Source organism: Myotis yumanensis, unplaced genomic scaffold (assembly GCF_028538775.1).
Source record: "Myotis yumanensis isolate MYYU_CA2020_CCGP unplaced genomic scaffold, mMyoYum1.0.hap1 SCAF_14, whole genome shotgun sequence".
Lineage (NCBI taxonomy): Eukaryota > Metazoa > Chordata > Mammalia > Chiroptera > Vespertilionidae > Myotis > Myotis yumanensis.
The window spans coordinates 8,319,020-8,342,155 of record NW_027223765.1 but is presented as its reverse complement, the minus strand read 5'-3'; the positions used below and the strand labels follow the sequence as shown (position 1 = coordinate 8,342,155).

Sequence of the window (23,136 nt, the reverse complement as noted above, 5' to 3'; positions counted from 1 at the left end):
CACCTGGCTCACGTGGGATGCCCAGGTCTTGAACGTTTAAGCCAAAGAAGGTTCTGAAAGGGCCGACGTAAAAACGAAGCCACCTGAAGAACAGTGTTATGCATTTCTCTCTTTTACTTCAATTAAAAACAGCTCTTTGAAAAAAGAGCGAAATAAATAGCACAGTACCAATGGCATTCAGTTGCTAACATTTACCAGTGGCTTCCCATGGGCCAGACAGCACCTGGCTTCACAAGGCTCATCTCATTCAGTCCCCACTGCAGCCCTTGGACACGAGTTTCTCTTTACAGAGAAGGAAACTGAGGCCTGGCAAGGTTGAAGAACTTCTCAGGCTCACATATGTGGACTGAGTGAATATATGTGTGTCCTCCCCTGCCCCCAAATTCATATGTTGACGTCCTATCCCCAGTGTGGCTGTATTTTGAGTAAAGATATTTTGTAATTAAGGTTAAATGAGGTCATAAGGGTGGGGCTCCGATCTGATATGATTAGCGTCCTTATAAGAAGAGACACCTGAGCCCGGCCGGTGTGGCTCAGTTGGTTGAGCGTCATCCTGTGCACTGAAAGGTTGCCATTTCGATTCCCAGTACAGAAGACAACGGACCTCTCTCTCTTCCTTTCTCTAGGCATGTCTTTGGGTGAGGCTTTTAAAAAAGAGACACCTGAGCGCTTGTGGGCTCGCCATGGGTGTGCACTTGGAGGAGACCAGGCGAGTCCACAGCAAGAAGGTAGCCGTCTGCTGCCTAAGGGGAGAGCTCTCACCAGACTCCAACCCTGATGGCACCTTGGTCTTGGACTCCCAATCTCCAGAGCTGTGAGGAACTTTGTTTCTGTTGGTTAAGCCTGCCTATGTTTTTGTTACGGCGGTCCTAGCAAACTCCTACAGCTGGCAGCCCCCTGCATTGGGATTCTAAGCACCAGAGCCCACCTTCATCGCCCATTTAGAAATTTCTGCGTTTCCACAAGTGGCATGCTGGCTTTAGTCTTTAAGTTGAGGTGGGGAGTGTGTTTAAACTTGGCATTGGGATGCACAGTTCTATTCTAACATTGATGGTTATTACTTAAAGCCCTTGCACTGAATCTTGTGTGTGTGTGGGGGGGTAACCATTTCTTTCGAGCATGGAAGCAGGTTGGAAATGTTGCAACTAGTAATAATGGTTGGACTTTTGACTTAGGAAATACTTCAGGGGGAAAGAATTTGCTTAAATCTCTGCCTGCTATTAGAATTGAAGGTTTGGTGATAGGAGTTGCCCTTCCCCTGAACTTCCTGGATTTCAAGACCATGTGGAAATGTAGTTTGTCTCATCTAAAAAACAAGGGCAGGTAACTTTTGAAGAACTGGCATCAAGAAGTGCATTTAGCCGAGCTTCTAACATTCGGAGCATGATTATCTGGTGTGTGAATGCTCTTGGCCCTTTTTCTTCTTCTCTCCCTCCTTTAATAATGGGAGGAGCTGTCTGGCTATTGCCCACTTTTTCCACATGTTGGCTGGTCTCCTCCTTACCTCTGCTGGCAAAGTCCCTCCGCGCAAGTGGGTGTGGGCCCCTCAACAGAAGTCAGGGCTGTAGGCAGGATGGATGGATAATGTGGGCGGCCTTTGGATCCACTTTTTTTTTTTTTTTTAGTCCTCACCCAGGGATATATTTTTATTGATTTTAGAGAGAGGAAGGTTGAGAGGGGGAGAGAGAAACATCAGTGTGAGAGTTGCTTCCTGTACTACATACCCCAACTGGGGATGAAACCCATAATCTAGGGATGTGCCCTGACTGGGAATCGAACCCGAGAACTGTTGGTGTATAGGGCGCTGCTCCAACCAACTGAGCCACCCGGCCAGGGCCTTTGGCTCCACTTTCTTTCCCTGTTGCGTGAAGATCAAGTTTCTCTTTCACTTGAGGGGTGGGCAGACAGCTTTGTGTGCACTGCTCTTAATCCATGACCCTCTTTCTCACTGGCTTTCACTTTGATGAGAGCTTTGGCCTTATGGACATAGCATCTTCTACATCCCTTGCTGGCCTCTGTAGACAATTCAGACTGTACACAAGGATAGGTGATGGATAGATCTATTGGGAAGAACAGCCTATAATCTCAATCATAACCGTTATTAGCATTTTATGTGGTCAACTTCCTTTTATGTGCATGTGTACACTTAGATGCATGAAAATGTGCATATTTCGGTTCATACTGGGCATGTTGTTAAGGAACCTGAGTTTCCCCCTTCATATGCTCTGGGTGTCTTTCCTCGTTGGCCCATAAGTTGTACACCATCCTTCTGTAACAGGCTCATGTGATTGTGCATTGCTAAGAACCAAGTTGTTGAGTTCTTTAGGGCTAACTCCAAAGAAGACCTAATTGTTAGCATAAGATGCTATGTGCCTCAAGAGCTAGAGAGGATGATCTGGCTTAGTGGGCCTTACATTTTTGGGGGGGACTGGAACTACAAAGAAGTTACGTTTAGTGGGAGTGCAGTGTCTATGAAGATAGTCTATCTCAGTGATGGCGAACCTATGACACGCGTGTCAGAGGTGACATGCGAACTCATTTTTTTGGTTGATTTTTCTTTGTTAAATGGCATTTAAATATATAAAATAAATATCAAAAATATCTTTGTTTTACTATGGTTGCAAATATCAAAAAATTTCTATATGTGACACGGCACCAGAGTTAAGTTAGGGTTTTTCAAAATGCTGACACGCCGAGCTCAAAAGGTTCGCCATCACTGGTCTATCTTCTTCTCTTACTGACCCATCGGGGAGGGCTGAGGGACTTTCTCCCCTGGAATCTATGGGAGGGGCTCTGAAAAGAATTGGTCACAAATTTTCTAGGTGACTATAGCAGAGGAAGCTGGTACATATTGTTCCTTGGTTATGCTAAGCTACCTACCAGCTTAGAGATGAGGGGAATGGTGGGGAAGGAATAGGAATGAAGTGGAAAAGGGGCACAGCCATCAGAGAAGGGCAATAATTGTCCCTTTGAGGTTCTACTCCCTGAGAATTAGGGGTATCTCTACCATATTGCTGGACCCAGATTGGGGTCACAGAGGGAAGATGGAATATGGGTTGGGGAGGCTCATGGGAGATGACTGTATTATAGGGGCAGGGCTGCTTACATCAGAGAAATGTGTAGTGAGGTCACCAGCTTGGTGACAACAGAGAGACCAAGTCTTACAAGGAATTACTAGTGCCTGAGGGCCTGTAGGGGACTGAGTCCTGAAGCAGCAAGATCTCTTGGGGTGGCCACCCATCTCTCTAGTCCACAGTGGGCTGCATATAAGCTACGTGAGTGGCGATGACCAATAGAAAGAGGGCAGCAAAACCCAATCACCCCAGGCCATCAAGTAGGGAGATTCCTTTTTGTGCTCACTCATCCTCATCCCAAGATCAGAGGGGTAGGCACAGGGAAGGGGATGTGTGTGAGAGAGAAGTTACCCCCAACACACGCACACATACACAGACACACAGATACACACACACACACACACACACACACACACACACAGCCTCCGAAGTCCATCCTTATAGCCACTTAGCTTGGGATAAGAGGAAAGCTTTGAAACAAATGAGTTTGAAGTTTTAAATGAACAAGACAAAGTCATACCACTATGTTGTACACCTGAAACTAATATACTAGTAATATTGAACGTCAACTGTAATAGACTTTAAAAAAAAAAAAAAAAGCCCTCAGAAGGAGGATCCTCATGCACTGCTACTGGGCCTATAAATTGATTCAACTTCTTTGCAGGACAATTTAGTGATCTCCATAACAATAAAAATGTGCATTTCCCTGACTAAGGAATCCCAACTTTAAGAATTTATTTTACAGAATACTCACCTGTGGTCATGAGATATAGAAACCAGAATGTTCTCAGGGGCATTATTTCTAACAGTCAACAGTGTCTCCCAGCTGGGAGTGTGTGTGTGTGTGTGTGTGTGTGTGTGTGTAGGAGGGTGGGAGGGGTGTTATTTAAATCAGTGACAGACCATCCATGTGATGGAGACCCATGCAGCCATTAGAAAAATGTGTCATATGAATACGGAGCGATTCTAACACATTGCTATTCTTTAAAAAAAGGTACGTGTGGGTGTGCTAATGTGTGTATAGAGAAGCCCTCTCCTTGAATATGCACTCAGTATTTCTGGAAGCATGCTGAGAAACTGCTGCCATGTTGGCTCTAGGGACCGTGGAATTGGAGGGAAGGAGGGGAAGGGATAGTCGTGTTTCACTATCTTTACTGCTTGAAAGAGTTTATCATAGGGAGCGAATCAAATGCATGTGAGAAAACAAATAAAAACAAATAAAAAACCTCACCGTCATACTCTTAGTCCTCCTGTGGGTGTCCTTTGGATGGCTGAGCTGGGGCCATGAAGAGTGAGGACGCCCTGTAAACCAAGCATGTCAAACTCAAAGGCTGACACAGGCCAAATAAACAAGGTGGAAGTTGATGTGGGCCGCAAAAAAACGAAAGCTTCAATTTTCATAGAAACGTAGGTGTATTTCGATAGAGACATGCAGAATACAAAGGGCCGAAATCAATGAGTCATCGTTAACATAAAATAATAGAACATTTTAATTAAAATTAATATTTTTTCTTGAACATTAACTTACCAGACACTGAATAACTGCATAAATTAATAAGCGTAACACAAATAAACCCACTTTTCTTGTTCTCCGAAAGCAAAATATTTCCTGTTGCGCACACCAAACAAGTCAGTACCAGACTAATGACGTGGCAATTGGCTGCTAAAATATTCGCTGCTAGTATTAGTGGAGAGAAATGGTGCGCCTGTGCATAAGGCGTGTAAGGGAAATGAATGCAACACGATGATAGTCATCAGCAAACGTTGTAGTTTGTTGTTAATAATTATGTATAACAGGATATTGTGAAAATTAAATTACAAGATTTTTATTAAAACGTTTCTTACAGTTATATTGGCTGGGCTGCAAAAATATTCCTTGTGGGCCACATGTGGCCCACGGGCCGTGAGTTTGACATGCTTGCTGTAGACCCTTTCATTCCAAAGACTCTTGAGTACACGTCAAAGGGCTTCTCTTTACGACACATCACACTGACCTCCCGAGCCCACACTCGCCCTGGCTCCTTTCGGGATTTGCAGTAACATAAAACTTCCTCGTACAGTGAAGGGTTCCAGAGCATGGCTAGGTTACTCAGTGACTTAAAAACCAGTGAGGTTTCCTTTCTGGAAATTATGGTGAAATAAATGCCAGATATCTGGGAATCTTTCCTGGTACCAAACACCTAAAATTGCTGAATAAAATATAAAAATGAATAATGGATTGTTAAGCTGGCAAGAAATAAAAGTCCAGAGGCCAGAAATAATGACAAAAGCACACACTCTCATCGAGGAGAAAAAGTGAGTGCTGACGTCAGCATTCGCCTTGGGCATGTCTGGACTCAAGTGGCTCTCTCTCACACAGGCAGGGGACCACAGAGCAAGCCGGGGTGCAGTCAGGTTGGGGAGGTCGAATGGAGCCGAACCTCTTTTGTGGGTGAACTTGGATAGCACCTGCCCCACAGAGAGACATTGTAAAAGGTCTTTCTTGTCTGGGCCTCCTTGGCGATTGATGGAATGAGAAAAGTAAAATAAAAGGAAAAAGTATCCTCTGAGAAAACTGAACCATACGTGTGCTATGCTACATGTGAGCAGAAAAAAACCCAAGCCAGAAGTTTAGGATAAAGCTGTGGTAAAACAGCAGTGCCCCAGGCAACTGGCAGTATATCTGGCTGACAAATCATTTGTCGAGAAGCATATTCTAAACAAAGATAAATTTCCAAGGAACATGAACTCACAGCCAAAGATTACATAACACACAGGAAACAAGCCACTGTTGAGAGAGAGCAGGCAGAGGCCACAAACGCAGGAGCGTTCGTACAGACTGTAGGCACTGGAATGAGCAGGGACAGAATAGAAAATGAACACGTTTAATTCATTTAAAGAAATTAAGAAAGATGTTGGAAGTATGATTAAGGAGCAAGACACTATGAATATGGACAAGGCAGTTTTTTAAAAAATATATATATTTTAATCAATATATATTTTATTGATTTTTTTTACAGAGAGGAAGGGAAAGGGACAGAGAGGTAGAAACATCGATCAGCTTCCTCCTGAACACCCTCCACTAGGGATGTGCCCGCAACCAAGGTACATGCCCTTGCCCCTTCAGTCTGCAGGCCGATGCTCTATCCACTGAGCCAAACCGGTTAGGGCTGGACAAGGCAGTTTTTAAAAGAAGGACCACATAGAATTTTTAGATTAAAAAAATGTAAGTTATGAAAAATCACAAAATCAAAGGACTGGTAAAACAAGAGAGTATACACAGCTGAAGAGAGAATTAGTGAACTGGAAAATAAAACCGAAGAAATGTCTTAGAATGTAGTCTAAAGAATGAATAACAGTTAATATTTACAGAATATTTCCCATGTGCCATATACCATGCTGTGCTATATATCCTTTATCTTACTTAACTCTTATAAAAAACTTATGAGGTTGTTACTATTAATATCTATATTTTGCTTAACTTCTCTGTGCCTTATTTTCCCCAATATAAAGTGAGGATGGTGATGAACAAAAATAGATCCAGAGACATAGAAGCATAGAACAGGCCATCAAACCTCAGAGGTAAGGTAGGGGAGTGTGGGGGTGGGGGGGGGGGGGTAAGAGATCAACCAAAGGACTTGTATGCATGCATAAAAGCATAACCAATGGACACAGACCGTAAAGGGGTGAGGGCATGTGCTGGAGGGTGGGAGTGGCTGGGGAGAGATCAATAGGGAAAAAGGAGACATATGTAATACTTTAAACATTAAAGAATTTAAATTAAAGAAGTAAAGTGAGGCAAGATTCACAATTCTAAAGCAGAAAATGTTCTGAAAACATTTGGTGGCAAAACCTTACCCAAACTGATACACCACTACTCTAGGGTTGTATTTGTTTCCTGTTGCTGTGGTAACAAATTACCAGAAACCTAGTGGTGTAACACAATGCATATTTGTCATCTTGCAGTTTTAGGTCAGAGTGTGAAGTGAGTTGGCAGGGCCGAGTTCCTTCCTGAGCCTCTGGGTTCCTTCAGAAGGATCCATCTCCTTGCTGGCGTTGAGGGTGTGGGGACTACCTGCTTCCCTGGATGGTGGTCCCATTGTTCTGCCCTCACACCTTCTTCTTGGGCTCTGTCATGTGTCCTTCTTCCTCTTATAAGGACACTAGTGATGACATTGGACTCACCTGGGTATTTCAGAGAATTCCCCCACCCTCCACCCCCGTCTCCAGATCCTGAACTTAATCACATCTGCAAAGTCCCTTTTGTAAGGTTAGATATTCACAAGTTCTGGGGACCAGGACACGGACATCTTTGGGGAGAGGGGGCGGGCATTATTCTGCTGGTCGCAAGTGTGAATATTCACACATGTTGCCACCTCTTTCTATGTTGGTTTCATGTGCTGGGTGTGGTGTAGTGTATGGTGATGATGCTCTACTCTCTTGAAAATTCTGGAAAAAAAAAAAATTGAATTCAGGAACATATCTGGCCCCGAGAGTTTTGGGCGAGGATTGTGGACCTCACTTGGACCGAGACCAAGTCTTGGCTTGTAGCTCTCCAATGGAAGGTTGTGTGGTTTAAGTGATATACAGTGACTTGTAAAATGTGTGGTGCAATGTCAGATACATCGCGGATGCTCCTGCTCTGCAGTGGGCTGCTGGTCAGCTCACAGCGGCATCGGCCCCGCTCACTGTCTGCACTCCCAACAGCTCTCTCTGCAGACCAGGCACCCATAGTCACTGCTAAGGTCAAGACCGCCACTGAGGTGCCCTGCCGAGGTACATTCAGGCAGAGCCCAGAAAGGGGAGCACTCACAAGGAGGGACGGAGGGAGATGCAGGAGAGTGATGTGTGGGGAGCTCCATCAAGGAGGACTCAGCATTTTCTGTGGGACACGAGGGGAAGGACGCTCCAGGAAAACATCTCTCTGGCAAAGGCATGGCTCCCGCCAGGGCCTGAAAATGCTTTCGTTACTGGCTTCTGAACTGGAAGAACTGTGTGCATTTTTCCGCTATAATTTGAGGTTTCTGAAATGAAAAACTATATTCTACACATAAAGATTACTGAGACCCTCAGCTTGCATGAAGCACCTTATAAATGCACCTAGCTTGGACCTAGTATTTAAGCATTTAGGAAATAATGCGAGGCAGACAGAAATTTACAAATTTATAAGAAAAAAGTAGTTGGTAAAAAAGGAAGAGGTAAAAATAGACCAGCTAATCTAGAAAGACTTTTTCAAGGCTTATGAAGAATCTGTGTCTGTGGGGACTTTTGGTGACTTAATATTCCTCTGTGCAGCGGGGTGGGGAGGGAGTGAGGGCAAGTCTGTAATTCCTTTTGCATTGTTATGGCAAGGATTCTCTCAACCGTCATGTTCACCCGTGGAAGGAAGTCAAGTTTGCCTGAGGGAAACTGACCGCAGATTCTAGAAAAGGCAAAAATGATAGGTGAGCTGATACTGCATGTGGTTCAGTCTGCAGCCACCAGGGTTCAGGAAAACCTTCAGCTTAGCTCTTGAAGTGAGAGAATAAAGGGAGAACAAGCAGTTGGTTGTCATTTCAGTTAGAAAACTGGACAAGAGGTTCATTTATTTTCAAAAGGCACATCTCCATGAAGCAAGTCTGCATTCTGTATACAGTGGGGCCTTGACTTACAAGTGTCCCGACTAACGAGTATTTTGAGATACCAGCTGTCTCTCGGCCGATTTTTTGCATTGAGTTGATAGAGTAATTTGAGTTAACGAGCTCCTTAATGAGCTCCTTAATGAGCTCGGTCTCTGAACAAATTAAACTCATAAGTCAAGGCCCCACTGTAGTCAGATTTGAATTATTATTATTTTTAAATATATTTTATTGATTTTTTACAGAAAGGAAGGGAGAGGGAGAGTTAGAAACATCGATGAGCGAGAAGCATCGATCAGCTGCCTCCTGCACACCCCCTACTGGGGATGTGCCTGTAACCAAGGTACATGTCCTTGACCGGAATCGAACCCGGGACTCTTCAGTGCCCAGGCCGACGCTCTATCCAGTGAGCCAAACCGGCAAGGGCCAGATTTGAATTATTATGTACCCCTATCTCCCCTGCCCCCCTCCCCCGGTCCCGCCAGCCTGTACACATACACTTCAGGTGGAGGCTCTGTAGGGAGGCTTACTCTGGCCACTGGGAAACAGCTCAGGCTTAAGGTCAGATTCTGGGAATAACTAACAAAGGTTTAGGGTTTTACAGTTAGAAAAGCCCATCCATAGGTTTATCAGTTTATTAACATCCCTGCGTCATTGACTTCCCAAACTACACAGCTGGTCAGACCTGGGAATGGAATCCTTCCCATCTGAGGCCAGATCCTATGTGTCTCCTACCACACTGCGGGGTCACAGGTCCAGGAGCACGATGCGGGACTCGGAATCTCTCCTCGAGGACAGTGCTCCCCAAACCCGGCTGCTCAGCAAGGCTCGGAGAGTTGTTTGACATACAGATTCCTGGGCCTCCGCCTTAGAGATTCTGACCCAGAGAAGTGTTTGTTAATCTGTATTTTAAAATATATATTTTATTCATTTCAAAGAGGAAGGGAGAGGGAGATAGAAACATCAATGATGAGAGACTCATCGTTGGCTGCCTCCTGCACGCCCCATACAGGAGGATGGAGCCCGAAACTGGAACATGTGCCCTGACCGAGAATCGAACCCTGACCTCCTGGTTCATAGGTCCATGTTCAACCACTGAGCCAGGCCGGCTGGGCTACCCCGGCATTTTTAAATGATGGCTTGAGGATCCGATCTACAGCCAGTTTTGGGAGCTACTGTTTTGTTAAATCAAAGGCTAGGGCTACCATTTTCACCTGATACCACTTCCAGGACACGAGGGGGAAATGAGTGTGTTTTAGATCAGTGGGTCTTAACCTTTTCAAAAACGACTTTCCCTTTTAAGAACTTTGTGGAAATCTAACCCCCTCCCCCTAACCTTCAGCTTCTGATTCAGCTGGAGTGGGACCAGCTGGCTCCCAGGTGAGGCTATAGGTGTGGCACTGCAGCGAGGGAAGGACGGTGCAGGAGACCAGGTGAATATAACTGTGTGTGTGTGTGTGTGTGTGCGTGTGTGTGTGTTGGGGTGTGTGTGGGGGGGTCCTCTTCTCACTCCCACGTGGCTACTGTTATCATCGGTCACAGCTGGCGGTTATGGTGCTGGCCTCTTGCAGGTTCTCTCACCGCTGGGTGAGGGGCAGCAGAGGGCCAAGGGTGGAGAACACACTCAGTCCTTCCCCGGCTCCCTGTGGTCCTGGTGTGAGCGTGAGGCTGAGAGGGCTCGAGAGACAACCAGAGACCCAGGAGGGCGGGCGGAGAGGATCAGGGTCGCCTCCCAGGCGCGGTGGGGAGGTGGGGCAGCCGAGGCGCCTGGCGGCCGTCCCGGCCATCTCCGCCCGGAGGTGCGAGGGGGCCCGCGGCCCGCAGGGGGCGCTGCCGCGCCGTCCCGCCGTCCCGCCGCCCACTCGGCGGGCGCGCCTCTCCGCAGTCCAGAGCCGCCGGGCCCGGGACCCGCTCGTGCGAGCGCGCAGACTTCTCGGCCGGACCGAGGACGCCGCCCGCTCCGGCCGCCCGTGTGCTCGCCTTCCGCGCCCGCTCGGCCTCCCGCCCCGGCCCCGCGCCGCACCTCCCCGGCGTCCGAGCGCACAGCTCCCGCCCCGGGAGCCTCCGGCCGTCCGGACCCCGCCGCCCCGCTCAGCGCCCTGCTCGCCGGGCACCGGGAGGGCGGTGTCGGCTGAGGATGGGCGGCCCGGCGGCGCGGAGGGGCGCCGGGGGGCTCCGCGCGCTGCTCCTGGCGCTGGTGGCCGCGGGAACCCCCGCCGGCGCCTACAACCTGGACCCGCAGCGCCCCGTGCGCTTCCAGGGCACCGCCGGCTCCTTCTTCGGGTACGCGGTGCTGGAGCACGTCCACGACAACACGCGCTGGTGAGTGTCCTCGCGGCTCCCCGAGCCCGCCGGCCGCCGCCCCAGCCTCGGCCCCCCGGCCGGCCGCCGCCGCCTTTCCGGCCTCTCCACGCCCGCCGTCCCGAGGGGGAGATTTAAATGTCTCCGCTGCGCGCAGCGCGGCCGCGGAGGGAAGGCGAGGAGGGCGGGCGGGCGCCGGTCCCCGGTCCCCGGTCCCCTGGACTTCCCGGTGGCGCCCGGGGTGGGAGGGAGCCGGGCCGGGCGCTTCCCCGGGGTCCCAGCCTGGAGCGTGCGGGGAGAGCCGCCCTCGGCCTCCCAGCCAGACCCAACTTAACTCTCTCCTCGCAAAGTAACGGAGCCTCTGCCCTCCGCGGGCGGCTTGCATCCCCAGCGCAGCAGGTCTCGGCTCCGGCACCACAGTTTCGGGCAACTCTTGGTGACACCCCATCCACCTCTCCCCGGCTTCAAGCCTGTCCCGCGCCATCGCGCACAGAAAGCGGAGTAACCCCGCGAGGTGAGGGCAGTAGGTCATGCGCGCATTGGTGAGGGGCTCGGGGTGGGGAGGGGTCCCCCAGAGGCCTGAGTGTCTGAGACCCCAGGGGGGTACATAGGAGCCAAGAGGCCCCCCCCCCTCCCTTACAAGGCCCTCTGCCGAGTGAGCTGACAGGGTCCCGGGGGCAGGAAAGGAGGATGGTCCAGGACCCCACTGACAAGGACAGGAGGGCTGGTGGGTAAGTTCCAGGGTGGCCTGGCCTCTTTTCACAGGGGTCATCTGGCCTGGACACAGCACCAGAAGTCTCAGGGGGATGTGGTTCTGTAGAGGTCGAGGAGGCCAGTTGCCCCCTAAGAGTCCCAAGGGGTGGAGAACTCTCCTGGGTTCAGCACCCCCAGCTAAGGGGTGCCGAGCTGAGAGTACAGCCCCTGAGAGCGAGGCTAGAGGAGAGGCTGTCCCTCCCTCACCATTTTCCCTGCACAAGAGGGAATGAAGCAGCCACACAGAGTCACCTCTTCATCCCAGTTAGGCCCAGGGACAGTCCCCCTGTTCAAGGTCATGCCCTGATGGGGGCCCCGGTGACTATGGTGTGGTCCCCACTGTGAGCATGCTTAGGTAGTGCAGGCTGGGAGGGCAAGGTCAGTGGCGTGTGCTCCCGCATGTAGTTCTCCCGGAGAGTCACTGCTCTGACTTGGTCAGAGGCTGATGGAAAAGGCTGGGTTTGCAGATCAAGCCCTCACGAATTCCTGGAAAACTGGGGACTCCGTGACCAGCCAGCCCACTAACCGTCATGCTGTTTCAAGAGCTGCCTCCGAGAGAAACTATGTTTCAAGTCCATGTGTCGCTCCTATCCGGTTTCACATCTCCCTCCCTGCCGGCCACCCCAGGTGTGGAGTGTCAGGCCAGACTGCCTTTCCCTGCACTTGCCAATACTCTTTAGAGAGCAAAGCAGACTGACCACCTCTTGCACGGCCTCCTCCACACTCAGAGTCCGTGGGCACTTGGCTGTGGTAGAGAATGCAGCCTGGGCAGAAGCCGTGGGAGAGCACACCCCAAATACCGCGCGGGCCTCCTGGACTGCGCCCTTGGCACGGAGCGTGTGGAGAGGGCTGTCAGAAATAGAAGGGCTTCTCCGGGCAGGGCGCTCCTGCCGAGAGGCGGGCCAGGGCTCTGGGGCATTGAGTGGGTGCGGGCTTGTGCGTTCCGAGCTCCTCAAGCTCTTTAAACGGCTCAGTGATTGGGAGAGGTGCAAAGGCCCTCTCACCTGGGTTTGGATGGGCCACAGGTCTACGCTGCCCGAGCTGGGGAGCAATAGGGAGGAGCCCAGAGCTGATCTGACAGGTGGAGAGAGCTGAGCTTGCTTTGTTTTAAAAAGGGGAGGGAGAAAAGCTGTGTGATGTGGATGCATTGGACAAGTGCAGGAAGAGCCGGTCTGGCTTTCAACTCAGCACCTGAGTGAATGGCAGAGGGCGGTAACGCTGGTGCACGGCCTTGGTGCCAGTGGAGATGGGGGGTCAGATATTTCAGGGGTCAGTGCGAACCCACCCACAGCCAGGCTGCTGGTCCCCAAAGTGCCCTCTCTGCTTCTGATGCTGAGTGTGCTGCTGCTTCTACAGGAGCGCTTGTCCCTAGGGTTGTTCGGGTACCAACTAACCTGAAATCTTTTTAAAGCAGTTCGTTTCCTCCCTCCCTCCCCCCACTGACTTGGGTTTATCTTAGACAGTCTTTGTCTTAGACCGTGAATGGGACTCCCTGCTGACTATGCTGCCCAGTCTTGGTAAACTGTGGCCTCTGAAGCAAGAAACCGCCGCCAACATCACCTTCTTTCACCTTCTTCTCCTAGAGCAGTGGTTCTCAACCTTCTGGCCCTTTAAATACAGTTCCTCATGTTGTGACCCAGCCATAAAATTATTTTCGTTGCTACTTCATAACTGTCATGTTGCTCCTGTTATGAATCGTCATGTAAATATCTGATATGCAGGATGGTCTTAGGCGACCCCTGTGAAAGGGTCATTCGACCGCCAAAGGGGTCGCGACCCACAGGTTGAGAACCGCTGTCCTAGAGGCTGGACTTACCACCAGGCTAATGAAAATCCCACCAAAGGCTTCTCACTCACAGAGGCCCCTGCCAGGGCCCTGGGCCTCCTTTTTTGCTCATAATTCTGGGTGAACTTTCTTCATTCAGAATTCATGATGTCACCCTTAATGTATAAGATTCAGGTCCTGCAGACATGAGGCCAACCCAAGACCTCTGCCTTAACTTTCAGCTCTGGGGTTGGTTGCTTGACTTAGTGACTGATTGTCGGTCTCTCCTACCAGGTAGATTGACAAGCAGGATCTTTCAGTCCTGCTTGAGGGACCTGTAAGTTGTTTCCAGTTATTCACGATGATAAACAACAGCAGGGGTAAACATCCTTGTAACTAAAGCTTTGCGGCTTAATTATTTCCTTTGGATACGTTCCTGGGCTTAGACTTGCTGGGTGAGAGAGGAAGGGCAATTTTGAGTCATTTTCTATGCATTTCCAAAGTGCCAGGGAAGCGAAAGTGTATACTTGAGAGAGATGCATTCACTTACTTGGTACTGGAGTTTTGGAGTTTTGACCAAAGGGCTGCTCCGGGGCAATACACAGGCATAGTCAGCCACCCATAGAAGGGGACTTAAAACGATCACAGAGCAGTGTGAGGAGACGAGATCGACCCCTGGACCCAGCAAGGCCCACGCGCTGCTGCATCCCTGCCTCCCACTCAGATGTCCCGCCACTGTCGCCATCATGCCCAAGAGAAAGGCTGAAGGGGATGATAAAGGAGATAAAGCCAAGGTGAAGGATGAACCACAGAGACGATCTGCCCGGTTATCAGCTAAACCTGCTCCTCCAAAGCCAGAGCCCAAGCCTACAAAGGCCCCTGCAAAGAAGGGAGAGAAGGTACCGAAAGGGAAAAAGGGGAAAGCTGATGCTGGCAAAGATGGGAATAATCCTGCAGAAAATGGAGACACCAAAACAGACCAGGCACAGAAAGCTGAAGGTGCTGGAGATGCCAAGTGAAGTGTGTGCATTTTTGATAACTGTGTATTTCTGGTGACTGTACAGTTTGAAATACTATTTTTTATCAAATTTTATTTAAAAAAACCCCCCCCACACACAAAACCGATCACAAATAGTCACAGTGGGTGTGAGGGTAAGTGATGGGCATGAAAGGGAAAAGTGATCCAGTGAAACTGAAAGGCAAAGAGGCAACAGGTTGATTAAGTCTTGTATTTAGGGTTTCTCCTTAGCTGCTTTTTAAAAATATTTATATTTTTATTGATTTCAGAGAGGAATGGAGAGGGAGAGATAGAACCATCAATGATGAGAGAGAATCATTGATCGGCTGCCTTCTGCACGCCCCCTACTGGGGACCAAGCCTTAACCTGGGCATGTGCCCTTGACTGGAATCGAACCTGGGACCCTTCAGTCCGCAGGCCATTGCTCTATCTGCTGAGCCAAACCAGCTAGGGTGCTCCTTAGCTTCTTAATTCAATATTGGTTGTATGTAGGTGAGGGAGCAGGATTGGCTGTATGTAGGGTGAGGAAGCAGGATTGGGTGTAGTAGGTGAGGGAGCAGGATTGGGTGTATGTAGGGTGAGGGAGCAGGATTGGCTGTATGTAGGGTGAGGGAGCAGGATTGGGTGTATGTAGGGTGAGGGAGCAGGATTGGCTGTATGTAGGGTGAGGGAGCAGGATTGGCTGTATGTAGGGTGAGGGAGCAGGATTGGGTGTATGTAGGGTGAGGGAGCAGGATTGGGTGTAAGTAGGTGAGGGAGCAGGATTGGGTGTATGTAGGGTGAGGGAGCAGGATTGGGTGTATGTAGGGTGAGGGAGCAGGATTGGGTGTAAGTAGATGAGGGAGCAGGATTGGGTGTATGTAGGGTGAGGGAGCAGGATTGGCTGTATGTAGGGTGAGGGAGCAGGATTGGCTGTATGTAGGGTAAGGAGCGAGAAGAATATGCTGGAGCTGGAGGGGCAAGGATAGGACTCGGGCACAGGGCAGCGTGGGCTCTGCAGGGGCAGAGCTGAGGGCTCGTGGGGGTAAGAGACCCTTCCTAGGTGCACATCACAGAGCACGTGTGTGTGTGCGGTCAGAACTAGCCCTGCTTCCTCAACCCCACAATGAGCATTCCTATCAGTTCTTTTCAAATCGTCACTGACCAGAAGGTCCTAAATCTCTGTAGGAGAGGGCGTGTGACCTTGCTTTTCCCAGCCCTGGGGACTGAGGCCAGCTTCTGCAGTCAGAGTCACAGTGCATTGGAGCAGAGTCCAGACCCCTCCTCTCTCCACATGCCTGGCTTGAGTGGTCCCTCTGTCGCCATGCTCTAGGCAGCGGGAGCTGTCCCAATGGCCAGGGGACCAGAATATCCTGGGCTGTGTTACAGGTGTCACTTGTATCCGTTTGGATGCAAACTTGCAAGTGACTCAGTTTCCTCCTTTGCAGAGTCACCCACGGGTGTCTCCCTGTGCAGGGACAGCTGCCTCTGGTATATCTCCCACCCCCCAGTCTTCTTGTAACCCTTGAACACCAGCAGTAGGTGCCAGGGGACACGGACAAAGCTGACTTCTGTCCCTTTCCCGTAGACATGGGTGGGTTCCTCAGCTGCAGGACAGACAACTGTAACACCCTGTGATATAAATAAAAGCAGCCGGCTGGCGTCCAGCCCCCAGAGTGGGTTTCTCCCACACCCCTCCCCTCCCCTCCGCCCCAGACGCCCTGGAGTTGGTTGGGTGCACAGGCTTCCTTTCTGGCCGCGTGCTTCCTGCCCCATCTCCTGGGACACAGCTAGACGGCTGTGCCCGGGACACAGCGAGGGCTTGGAAGTGGAAGACGAGCCGGCTTTTTGCTTTGTTGAGGTTGTCAGAGCGTCATTCAGAGAGGGAGAGGAGGCAGTCCAGAGCCAAGGAGCACATAACATCCTCACTTTGCCTTAGGGCTGAGCTTTCAGAGAACAAGCTGGACATGTCTGCCGCCCTGCCAATACAGCTGCCAGTTGCCAGATATATTGTGATTTTAAAGTAAAATCAATTATAACCAAAGAAAATGAGGAACCCAGTTCCTCAGTCGTACTAGCCACATGGCAAGGGCTCAATGCCCACATGCGGCTGGCGGCCTCCGTTTGGGGTCGAACACAGAGGAGCATGTATTCATCACCGCAGAAAGTTCGGCTGGTGGTGCTGGTTTAGAGCCAAGGTGATAATAAGTAAGAGAAAAACCAATCCCTCGGTGTATTTGAGTATTAAGATGGAAACAAGAGGGGCTTAAATCTAAGTGAAAATGAAGAGTGGGCAGCCAACTCGGCGGAATTCTTCTTCCAGCACCAGACATCGGAGTGCGGGCTCCGTGCTAAGGGGCAGGGATTCAGGAATGAAAAATCCGCTCCCAGTCTGACGGGTGAGAAGGTGGTGGGTTCTAGTCTTGCGTCTCAGGCAAAACATAAGCTATGGGCTCCGATGGGGAGAGGCTTGTCCTCGGGCAGGCACAGGTGGTTCAGGGGGCAGACGAGAGACTCCTGGGAAGGCATCACCTTGAGGGATCAGGGGCCTTGCTGCCCCATTTTAGTGAGGAGACACATTTATTTATGCCTCCTCATCGCCTCTTGGCTGAGTCCTCGGTGCCCAGCTGACTCTCGGCGCGGGCGTGGCCCCACCTCCCCATCTGGGTTTGCTGAAAGCAACAGTTTCAGGTCTGGTTCCCGGTTCTTACTGGCCCCGAAGAGCCTGCTGTCTCAAGCTCTCAGGAAGGGGTGATGCGTTTATGAGGAGGCCCACGGTGGAAGAGGACCCAGAGAGAGTCCCTTGGGGGTTTCCCGGGAGTTTCCCTGAAGATCCCCACACTGGTGAGGGTGCTGTTTTCCGAGCTGGTGCTGAACTGGCCGGGCCAGAGGCAGCTGGGTTGTCCAGGCGAGGCCCATCCAAGGCAAGAGAACAGACTTTTCTCAGCCAGTCACTCCCAGCCCTGAGTGCCAGGGTGCGAAGGGCCGGGCTCCAGCCAGCTGGTTCCCTGGGGACCTGCTGCTGGTCCAGAAACAGCCGCCTCCTGATAACTCCTGTTGTGATTTGTCCCGGGAAAATGTTTTCACGTTTATGCAAAGCAGCCGCGGTTTTCTCAGAGATCACTTGCTTTCAAGGGAGTTGCATGGCGACTTTAAGAAGTCAAAATGCACGATCCATCAGATAGTATTTTCTGAGCATGGACAAGGAGTTAAGTGCTGCCACAGGCATGATGGTCTTTTTTTTAAAAAAAAATATATTTTATTGATTTTTTACAGAGAGGAAGGGAGAGAGATAGAGAGTTAGAAACATCGATGAGAGAGAAATGTCGATCAGCTGCCTCCTGCACACCCCCCACTAGGGATGTGCCTGCAACCAAGGTACATACCCTTGACCGGAATCGAACCCAGGACCTTTCAGTCTGCAGGCCGACGCTTTATCCACTGAGCCAAACGGGTCAGGGCAGGCATGATGGTCTTTAATGGCATCTTGTAGTCCAGGTTGGCAATGAGTTTCCTTTGTGGGAAGGAAAGGCGATGGGGAAGATAGAGGAGCACTAGCCACAGCTCCGAGCTGCAGAGTCAGATACTTGGGTTGGACCCAGGAGCAGTGGTAGGCGGTGGAGGTGCCACCGTCTAGTTCTCTTCAGGGGTGGCATGCCCTAGCCCGATGGTGTGTCTGTTTTCTATTACCACAGTATTGCTGCAGAACAAGCCACCTTAGCACTTAGGGGGCTTAAACCAGTCACCATTTATGAGCTCATGATTCTGTGATTGGCAGTTTAGACGGGGTTCAGCTGGGTGGTTCTTACGTTCTCCGCTAGGCTCACTATGCATCTGCTGTCAGCTTCTGGGCGAGCTGGTTGGCCGGCGGGTCTAGGATGGCTTCCGCTGGGAGGGCTGAGTGTGCCATCCACCAGCAGCCTGGGCTTGTTGTACACGTGGTGGCTGGGCAGGGTACCAGGAGGGCACTCGGCGTGTGCCTGGTCTCTTGGAGCCTGGGCTGTTCCTCCTGTCATGTTCTATTGGCCAGTGCAAGTTCAGGGCCAGCCCACGTTCCCAAGGAGGGGAAACAGACTCCAGCTCTTCTTTTTTTTAAAATTTTTATATTAATATCAACTAAAACTGAGGGGGAAAGAGAAACATTAATGATGAGAGAGAATCATCCATCGGCTGCCTCCTGCACGCCCCCCACGGAGAATCGAGCCCGCAACCCAGGCATGTGCCCTCGACTGGAATTGAACCCGGGACCCTTCAGTCCACAGGCCGACACTCTATCCACCGAGCCAAACCGGCCAGGGCAGACTTCACCTCTTGATGGAAGGAGCTGCAGAGTCACATTGAAAAGGGCCTGGGTACAGGAAGGGTGGAGGATCCTGGCTACTTTCACAATCTGCTGCCAGTGGTGAAAGTGCCCTCGCCATTCCTGGATTTCTGTGATCTCAGCTGACGGTCTGAATACATTTCTGCCCGTACACGAGAAAAGGGACGGAGGCTCTGTGAGCTCCTGGGGCTGCCAGGAGGTGGACTGGGATGAGTTGGGTGCCAAGGTTTTTGACCAGCTTTCCAGCATTCTAATGCTTCTTTGACTGTACCCTTTGTACCAAGCGCAGTCCTGGGTGCTTAATAAACACTACCTTGCTTACACCTTATAACAGTGATGGCGAACCTATGACATGCGTGTCAGAGGTGACACGCGAACTCATTTTTTTGGTTGATTTTTCTTTGTTAAATGGCATTTAAATATATAAAATAAATATCAAAAATATAGTCTTTGTTTTACTATGGTTGCAAATATCAAAACATTTCTATATGTGACACGGCACCAGAGTTAAGCTAGGGTTTTTCAAAATGCTGACATGCCGAGCTCAAAAGGTTCGCCATCACTGCCTTATAAGAACCCTTCTGAGGCAGATTTCCCTTCTGTTTTACGGAGGAAGAAGACGGAGGCTCAGGGTGGTTAAGACACTTGTCTGAGGTCACACAGCGTATCAGTGGCAGCGGCAGCGTTGGAATCCCGTGTTACCCCTTGTGCTTACACTTCACCAGCCTGAGTCACTTGCCCTTGGAGCTTAGCATTCAGGTGGCGCTACTAGTTTAAAACACCTAAAAGCAGTTGGTATGTCCTGCTTAAACCCGGAGCCTCGGGGTCCTCGGATGTAAAAAGAGGCGCCTCTGAGGTTTTCAGGTTCCTCACCTCCGGTTGGCAACTGCTGGCCCAAGGGAGTGTCTCCCTCAGGGAGCGAATCGTTCGGTTCGGTCCGAGGTGGTGCTCCCTCTGCTCAAGTCTGTTTTCCGTTGATTAAGGGGTGCGGAGGGATTCCTGGGGTTTCCGTGCGGTGCGGTGAGCACAGCGATCGAATTCTAACTGCCACGTGGGTCTCTGGGGAAGCTTTGGCTTTGGGATCAAATGCATGAAAGCAACCCTAATGGGTTTAAGGTTTTGAATCCTCAGTTGCTGTCCTAGATCTGGCTGTAATTTCGCCCGCAGAAGTGCGGCCGTGGCATTTGTGGGCAGGGAGGGAGCCTTTGAGTCACTGTCCGTTCCGAGCCTTCCCCAGGAGGCAGCTGTGGCTCAGCCCTTCTCTGCCACCTGCTATCCAGGGAACGGACCTGCAGTTGGTTCTCAGGATGTGAGGGACGGGTTCGGGGCAGGATGGGCGGCTGCACTGGAGCCTTTGTCGCCAGCTGGACCACACACAGGCCAGCTGAGGAAGTGGCCGTGTTGGAAAAACCCAGGGCATCGAAACGGCTGCAACAGGAGGGAGTGTGGGGCATTGGAAAGACCGCGCCCTGGAGGCCCCGGGTTCGAATCCAGCCCTGCCACCTGCCAGCCCAGTCTCCTGCCATCTCCGTGTAAAATGCACACAGGGGCTGCCCAACAGGAGTGACCTGAGCAGATACGCAGACACCCTGCGAGCCTGACTGGTGCTGGCAGACAAACAGATGGGCCCACATTTTTAAATCGGTGCGTGCACTACTCACTGAGAGGCGCGAACCTCCGGGCAGCACCACGCCAGTGATGTACGTGTTTTAGAAAAGTAAGAAGGTGCTGGAAGTTCAGCCTTGATGGGGAAGAGAAAGCCTTCTTTCTGTCCCCACGCCAGTCTGCCTTTGGGCATGAAAAAGCTTCCCCATCAAAGTTCTCACCTGTGGGCCTCACGTGGGCTTTTTCAGGCAGGTCACCAGGGTGACCAGCGGGCACCACAGGGGGCACTTGGCACCTGTTGGTTCCCCTTTCCTCCTCCTGGCTGCTGTGGGATGGGCAGAATCGGGCAGCGGGCACTGCTAGGGCACGTGCTACAGCCTGGCATCTTACCACGCTTGGTGGGCTTGGGCAAGTCCCGGGACCGCCTCTGGCCACCTGCTTCTCCATCTGTACAATGGGGAGAATGTGAGTGCCTCCCGTAGAGTCGCTGTGAAGCTTCAGTGCGATTCTGCCATCAGGAGCCTCGCATGCCGGTTGTCCTCGTAATTAGAGATGTAGACCTCTGAGTTAACGAGAGGGCCAAAATGCCTTTGAGGTTGGAGTGCACCTTTAACGGGGGATGGCATGGGAGGAAAGCCTCGCTTCTGTTCATACCGGCTCCAAATGGACAGGATTAGTTGTCGTCTGGGTGGGCGGTGACATAGCACTTCTCAGGCTGGAAATCACAGGGAGAGCCTGTTCGAATGCGCGTGCCGATGAAGCGGGCCTGGGTCTGCATTTCCATCAAGCCCCCAGATGTTCTCCGTGCTGCTGGCCGGGGGACCACACTGGGCGTCTCGAGAGCAAAGGTCAGACTCAGCCCGATGATTTATTCATGGGCGGGGGACACTCAGGCCCTTTTGTATGGTAACCGTACAAAGGAAAGAAACGCCTTATTGTCTTGTCAGGAGTCACAAGGAGGATTCGGGGGGATGCTGGAGATATCTGGGATGTCTCTCTGTAACGTAGAATAATGAGAAAAAGCAGATGGCATCTTCCCAGTGGCTTGTCCTGAACCCTGGGCCATTGCACTCGCTCTATCTCTTGGGATCGGCCTGGCCAGTAGCCAGCTGAACTAACTTCAGAAAAGACAAGCTCATCGACTGGCCTCCCGCCGCAGCCTTGCTGGCCGGCAGCCTAGGTAAAGAGCAGCGCCAGGCGGAGGAAGCCACGATGTTCTGTAAACACAGAGATACAAGCTCGTGCTCCACCGTGCCACCCCTGTGAGCTGGGCACACACGTGTGCGTGCACACGCTCCTGATCTCTTGCTTCATTTTCCATGACACGGGATTTGGGAAAAATGTTCTCATCGGACCAGCAGATTAAGGGTTTGAACCAGAGGGTTATTATCAGTGCTTTAAAAAAAACACACACACACATTTAATTTTATTTATTTTTAAATAAATTTTGTATTGATTGCAGAGAGGAAGGGTAAGGGGGAGAGAGATAGAAACATCAAGATGAGAGGGAATCATTGAAGGGCTGCCTTCCGCATGCCCTCTACTGGAGATTGAGCCCGCAACCCTGCCATGTTCCCTGACTAGGAATCGAACAGTGACCTCCTGGTTCATAGGTCAGTGCTCGACCACTGAGCCACATCGGGCTCAGTGCTTTTGATCAGCTATTGTTAGAACCATCAGGTACCTTGGGATTAGAACAGCGGTTCTCAACCTGTGGGTCGTGACCCCTTTGGCGGTCAGACGACCCTTTCCCAGGGGTCGCCTAAGACCATCCTGCATATCAGATATTTACATGACGACTCATAACAGTAGCAACATTACAGTTTTGAAGTAGCAACGAAAATAATGTTATGGTTGGGTCACAACATGAGGAACTGTATTTAAAGGGCCAGAAGGTTGAGAACCACTGGATTAGAAGGAAAAAATAATTCAGCCGGTCCTTTCTCCCCTTTAGAGTCCCATATAAATGTTGCCCCTCTCAGCCTCCGATCCAGGCTGAGAGTAGCAGTGCCTGGGATCGAGCTCCCCAGGGTCCCTCCCTGCTCGGGTAACCTGCTGGTCTCGTCTGAAATGTGCAGGGTTCCAATGCCATCTGGGGGGGATGCGCCCGAGAAGCAGCCCGCCCCGTGTTTAATGTTTGTCATTTTTTCCAAATGAATCGCAAGTGGCGTTTATCGGCGGGGCTAATGTACACTTGGAGTTGGTAGGAATTTTTAGACCCAGCCCTGTCCCCCCGGGGTTTTCGATTGGAGGAGGCGCGGTATGTTGCCCAGCTCCGACGGGCTGACGCGTGGAAAGGCGTGGGTGTTTCAGCTGCTTGGATGGGTCCACCCGCTAATTCTTCTCACCTGTGAAAACATGACCGGCCTCATGGAGAGCAGCCCTTGCCTGGCGCTGGTGCCTCTAAGCTCAGCCCCAGAAGCCGGGGGTGGGGCGGCGGTGGGGGGGGGGGGTGGGCGGAATTGATCCCTACACGTGGCCCCTTCTCCCTGGAGTTACATTTGGTGTGTCATCGTGCATTTGCGTTAGAGCAGCCGAGAGCCGGCCAGACGGCCCGTGCGCGGTGACAGAGGCGGGTGGTCTGTTTGGGAACATGCCTGCTGTGATTTCCGAGGGCTGCGGGTTCCAGCCCTGCTTCGGCGCGGAGCTTCGGCCGCTGTGGCCCACCCTGGTGAACAGGAGGGGCAGCTCCCCGAGGTGTTATTGAGGGCCCAGGGGGGCAA

The 23,136-nt window shown here is 51.2% G+C and overlaps 1 protein-coding gene and 1 pseudogene across 1 annotated transcript in view; both read left to right on the top strand.

Annotated features, from left to right (window-relative positions):
- Positions 1-10,743: 10,743 nt before the first annotated feature.
- ITGA9 (integrin subunit alpha 9) overlaps positions 10,744-23,136 on the top strand; it is a 264,746-nt gene continuing 252,353 nt past the window's right edge. Inside the window, exon 1 of the mRNA XM_070391612.1 lies at positions 10,744-10,993. Coding sequence (XP_070247713.1) covers positions 10,809-10,993 — 185 coding nt within the window. The 5' untranslated portion in view covers positions 10,744-10,808. The remainder of the gene's footprint in view (positions 10,994-23,136) is intronic.
- LOC138992336 (non-histone chromosomal protein HMG-17 pseudogene) lies at positions 14,236-14,587 on the top strand (annotated as a pseudogene).